This window comes from Eurypyga helias, unplaced genomic scaffold, assembly GCF_000690775.1.
Source record: "Eurypyga helias isolate BGI_N326 unplaced genomic scaffold, ASM69077v1 scaffold12712, whole genome shotgun sequence".
Classification (NCBI taxonomy): Eukaryota; Metazoa; Chordata; class Aves; order Eurypygiformes; family Eurypygidae; genus Eurypyga; species Eurypyga helias.
The window spans coordinates 1,021-6,483 of NW_010237891.1; the positions used below are offsets into that span (position 1 = coordinate 1,021).

General features: G+C 45.4%; 1 protein-coding gene across 1 annotated transcript in view; it reads left to right on the forward strand.

Annotated features, from left to right (window-relative positions):
* Positions 1-207: 207 nt before the first annotated feature.
* LOC104506633 (kinesin heavy chain) overlaps positions 208-5,463 on the forward strand; it is a gene marked incomplete at its 5' end in the record, with an annotated part of 10,733 nt that continues 5,477 nt past the window's right edge. Inside the window, 5 exons of the mRNA XM_010147643.1 lie at positions 208-325; positions 831-907; positions 2,253-2,362; positions 3,187-3,288; positions 3,897-3,957. Of these exons, the coding sequence (XP_010145945.1) occupies positions 208-325; positions 831-907; positions 2,253-2,362; positions 3,187-3,288; positions 3,897-3,957 (468 nt within the window). The remainder of the gene's footprint in view (positions 326-830; positions 908-2,252; positions 2,363-3,186; positions 3,289-3,896; positions 3,958-5,463) is intronic.

The following is a 5,463-nucleotide window of genomic DNA, read 5'->3' on the forward strand; positions in this document are numbered from 1 at the left end:
CTCCCCCCCCCCATCTGGGGGATGAGGAGGTGAGCGAGTGGCTGTGTGGTGCTCAGCTGCTGACTGGGGCTAAACCACAACACCTAGTCGTCAGCTCTGGATGTGGAGAGCTTTCTGTTTTCCCTCCTTTATCTCGAGCAGTACCTGAGTTGTTAGTGGACAAGCTGTGCTACTCACGTCTCATTGCTATTCCCCGTGTCTCTAAAGCATGAAGCAAAGATCAAGTCCCTTACAGACTACATGCAAAATATGGAGCAGAAGAGGAGGCAGCTGGAAGAGTCACAGGACTCTCTCAATGAAGAACTTGCCAAGTTACGTGCTCAAGGTACAACACTGGGTCTTGTGGTCGTCAATGATTTTACCAACTGTATCTTAGGAAATTCAGTACTGGCTGAAGTACCATGTGTGCCGTAATCCTACAACATTTTACAGTCTGCTCACTATATGAGTCCTGGCAGAATTTTTATTCCATCTCCTGTTTTCCTACCTTACTCATAAGAAATTACCTGGTCCTGGAGGCACCATTTCCCAGCAAAAAGTGAAAGGGGACAAGGGGGATTGTGATACGCAGGGTTATAAGGAGAGGGTAAGGTAAGGGTAGGTTGGGAAGGTGCTGGGCGGGCTGAAAACACTGTGGGCTGTTAGCAGGGGGAAAGGAGGTTTGGGCAGTATGGTCACGGCTTGGGTACCGCAAACCGTGGCTGCTTCTGCCCCTCCAAAGCTGCCCTAACCCTGCTGCCCCCTGCTAAAAGAGGAACTGGGTTTGTTTTTTAAATGGGCACATCCTGGAAGTGTGTGGTTAATTTTCCGCTGTCTCCAACTTGAAACAGAAAAAATGCACGAAGTCAGCTTCAAGGATAAGGAGAAGGAGCATCTGACCCGGCTTCAGGACGCAGAGGAGATGAAGGTAGTGTGGCGCGCGGCAACTTTAGAAGGCATTTCTCCGTGAGATCGTTCGTTAAGCTGGTAATTAGGGGGTAATTCTGTCATCCTGTACGCGTTGTGTGCTTTTAGAAAACACTTTCAGCCTGTGTCAGGATTGGCAGGCTCTGTTAGAAAACCCGACCGCGTGTAATTGAGTGACCTTCGCAGTGTGAAACTGGAGAACTCGCTAGTGTTGAGGTGGTTGACCAGATGATGGAAAAAAGCAAGTTATAGCCTGAATATCTGAGGGAGCGCGTCTTCTGAGACCAGTTTGTAAACTGAGCCCACTTCAAAGAGGAGCGAGGTTCAGCGGACTGCGTTTGCTGAACGGGAGAGCTCTGGGTTCCTCAAATCACAGAGAGAACAAGAGCCGGTATGTTGTGTCCATAGTCGAGAACAGTTTTGTTATACACGATTGAAAAATGACAGCGATTCACCTCTGTGTTACTCTAATTTTTTTGGCAGTGGAAGTCTGCTGAAAGTCCATTTGCTAAATAGTAAATAGACCATCAGGTTTAATATCATTTAGGTACTAAAATTTGATAAAAAAGAGGCCAGCCCACTTTCCTAATTTGTTTGGCAAGAATTCTGACTATCTCCTGGAAATAAAAATGAGATACAAACCTTTTTTCTGGCATTTTCTTCTTCCTTTGGAATACAAAGCAGAAATATTCGGCAATAATGTGCGAATTGTGTGTCTGAGGGGGTTGCAAATTGCACAGAAGGAAAAGTATAATTTTACGAGAATAGTGGTAGGGGTTTCTCAGCCTCAGAACTTTTAACCTCCATTATAAAAAGTTTAAGTTATCAAACTAGTGATCTTCTATTAGCAATACAGAGAGAGGCTCTGAGTTGTTCTTAGTACCTGAGATATATCTAATCCTAGAATATAAGTAACAGGGCTGTGGATAAACAGCCCTCAGAGAGGGGAGGGTGTTTTGGGTCTCACTTCTGTCACACATATGGCTGGACACATATTTTCATGGTGAATAAGCAGGTGAAATACTAGAGGACTGGTAAAAACTGTCATTCTTGGCACTCGATGTGCTAAGACCCTGGCCATCACATGCGGTGGTTTTTGCAAGAAAGTGAGTAGAAACTGGTGTCCATCGGTTGCTAAAAACGGTCTGAATTAAATGCTTGGATGAGTAGATGCAGTTTGTCATCATAAAAGGAAATACCAGGCAGGTTCCTCGATTCACCTGATGTGATAAGCTTCACTCAAACCCAGGAAGAGAGGTTGGTTGAGCCGACACGTAAGAAGGGAGCTCGGCTGTGTGTTGCTTGATCCCCCTTTCACGCGTGGCTCTGGTTCTCCCCCTCTGCAGAAGGCGCTGGAGCAGCAGATGGAGAGTCACAGGGAAGCCCACCAGAAGCAGCTGTCCAGGCTGAGGGATGAAATTGAAGAGAAGCAGAAAATAATTGATGAAATCAGAGAGTATGTTGACTTGCCACATCGCTTTCTCTGTTCCCGCCCTGTTCTGTGACACTGTAGGGATGTTTTGGGGTTGGTCTTGTTAGTTTTCAATGATGTCTGCGTATTGCGGTGTCTTACAGAGAGTAGTGTCCTTACATGCAACATCCAGCCCGCTGATTATTTTGCACAGGGGATTATAGTGCCTAGATTTTTATTGTGGAGCTTTAACAAGTCCGTAAAATTGCAGAGAGGAAGAAGAAAGGATGATGTTACACCTGCAGGTCAGTAGGTAAGAGAAGCTTGGAGGAGAACAGATTTTAAAAGATACAGGTTTTGAGGGCCTGTCATAGCAACTAGTCCTGCCACAGACTTTCTGAGAGTTTGGGTGGCTCGAATGCCTCATTTTCATACCCTTAATAATTCTTCCTGACACAGTGACGTAACTGGTTGGTCAGATACTCCAGCACTTGAAACATGGAGTTCTTTGCTCCTGTGCTCTGGTTTTTGTCAGTGTTCACAGAATCCAGGCGATCCTGACATAGCATTCATTCTTTCATCGTGTTTAGTGTGTGCTCATACTAGGGAGATGAGAAATATGAGGATGCAGGATGGGAAGATCGCAAGAAGAGGTTGTGTCCTTCGTCTCAAAGGAAACAAGCCACTGAATTTCATTCTCCAATATTTTTAAATATTATTCTTCAGATTCTTTATACTTAATGTCTTTCAGAATTTTCCAGTAGGGAGTTACTTCCTCTGCCCAACCCCATTTTGTTCATGGAGGTTTACCCGCCCTTCGATATGGGATTCAGGACTGAGCTGTACTGACTTTTCCTTTCACATTCCAGTATGAATCAGAAGCTGCAACTGGAACAAGAGAAGCTGAGTGCCGATTATGATAAATTAAAAATCGAGGACCAGGAAAGAGAAATGAAACTGGAAAAGCTGATGTAAGTCAACAGTTTCCTCAACTGGTGTCCTTGAATATATTGTCTCTTAATGTGTCCCCAGGGCATGTGCTAGTGAGAGGCATTTGTCTTGGAATATTCACACAGAAAGTGTCATTTCAGTAACAAAGCCAACATACAGTGCTGACAAATGATCACCAATTACTCCACATTTTTATATCATAGGCTTTTCAGTAGTGGGTTTGATACTTGCCAGAAAAGATTTTTTTAGAGCTCTGAATTTGTGAAATACCATAGCAAGTGCTAAATCCCTCACTCCTTCCTGCAGAGCAAAAGCAAACAAGAAAGAAGTTGGGGGATTTGGGTGCGTTTTTTGTTTTTTTTAAGTAATAAATCAGAGTAAAAGCCTTTCCTGGAAATGAGAGATTAAAATTTGATGAGTGGACACAAAAAATGGAGATGTGGCTCAGCTATTCCACGTGATAAAGCTGCACATTGAGGACGGTCGAAAGCATAATTACAGATGCAGAGAGCTGTGCAATTTGCTCACATCTGCAGATATTCTACTCAAACTGAATGTTGATTGATTCTCTTCTGTTTTATATGACTTCAACATTTCTGACTTGTGTTTAATGTTGTGATCTTTCTAGACTGCTTAATGATAAAAGGGAACAAGCAAGAGAAGATCTTAAGGGGCTGGAGGAAACCGTGGTACGTCTTCATTACGCTTCATTGTGCTTGTTCCCCCTAGGTCATCTTCACTGCTGTTACCAAACACCTGTACCTGTCCAAGGAAATGACCAATTTATATCACGATAGGCTAAAATTGTGCATTTTGCCAAATTGTGAAATTGATTTTTAAAATTTAAGATCAAATACTATTATTGTTGCCTCCTTATCACCAATAAGTCTACCGGCATCCTTTGTTTTGCTGTCCTTGTTCCTTCAAATCCCCTAACAGAACCAGTGCACTGAACAGTGTAGCTACAGTTAGGGGATCCGTACCCGTGTAACAGCTTACAGCCAAATAGGATGTGGTGTCTGCAGTGTTAAAAATGCAGTCTTTGATGCGTGACGTCTGTTCCAAAGCTGTTGCTGCACAGTTTTGTCGGAAGGTACATTTTTATCTGTCTGCAAAACATGCGAGCTTTCTCCGAGACCTCAAAACTGGTCAAAACCACAGCTGGTTTGAGAGCATCAAACAGTGATTTTTTGCTAGTGTTAACGTGCTTAGTAACTCAAACCCAGCGTTTTCTCCTCTGCTGGATGCTTTAAAAATGTGGCCTCAGGATCAGTTGGAGTTCATTACTGAAGCTGAACTATTTGGGTCCTTTCAGCGTTGGCTACTGGTGGCTCCCCCAGGCATAAGCCTTGTTAAAATCCCCTTACCCAAGGGACCTATTTAACCAGCCTTGCAGATATGAGCTGTACTCGTCAGATCCTTACAGAGCTTGCACATAGACATTGGCCAAGGCGGCCAGCGGCATCCTGGCTGCCATCAGGGACAGCGTGGCCAGCAAGACCAGGGCAGAGATCGTCCCCCTATGCTGGGCACTGCTGAGGCCGCACCTCGAATCCTGGGGTCAGTTTTGGGTCCCTCATGGCAAGACAGACCCTGAGGAGCTGGAGCGTGTCCGGAGAAGGGATTGGAGCTGGGGAAGGTTCTCCTTCCCAGCACTGGGCTGGTGAGAAAGCAAAAGAAGAGAGCCTGTGGGAGAGGGTTACAGGGGTTACGAATGGGAGCCCTCAGGGAGGAAGCTTCTCTTTTTTGGTTTCTAGCCAGTTTGGCCTTTTTCTTAGGAGATATGAAAAATCTGTGTTCAAACACTTGAGGGAGTGGTGGAGCTTTGGCCAAGGCGGCCAGCGGCATCCTGGCTGCCATCAGGGACAGTGTGGCCAGCAAGACCAGGGCAGAGATCGTCCCCCTATGCTGGGCACTGCTGAGGCCACTCCTCAAATCCTGAGTTCAGTTTTGGGTCCCTCATGGCAAGACAGACCCTGAGGAGCTGGAGCGTGTCCGGAGAAGGGATTGGAGCTGGGGAAGGTTCTCCTTCCCAGCACTGGGCTGGTGAGAAAGCAAAAGAAGAGAGCCTGTGGGAGAGGGTTACAGGGGTTACGAATGGGAGCCCTCAGGGAGGAAGCTTCTCTTTTTTGGTTTCTAGCCAGTTTGGCCTTTTTCTTAGGAGATATGAAAAATCTGTGTTCAAACACTTGAGG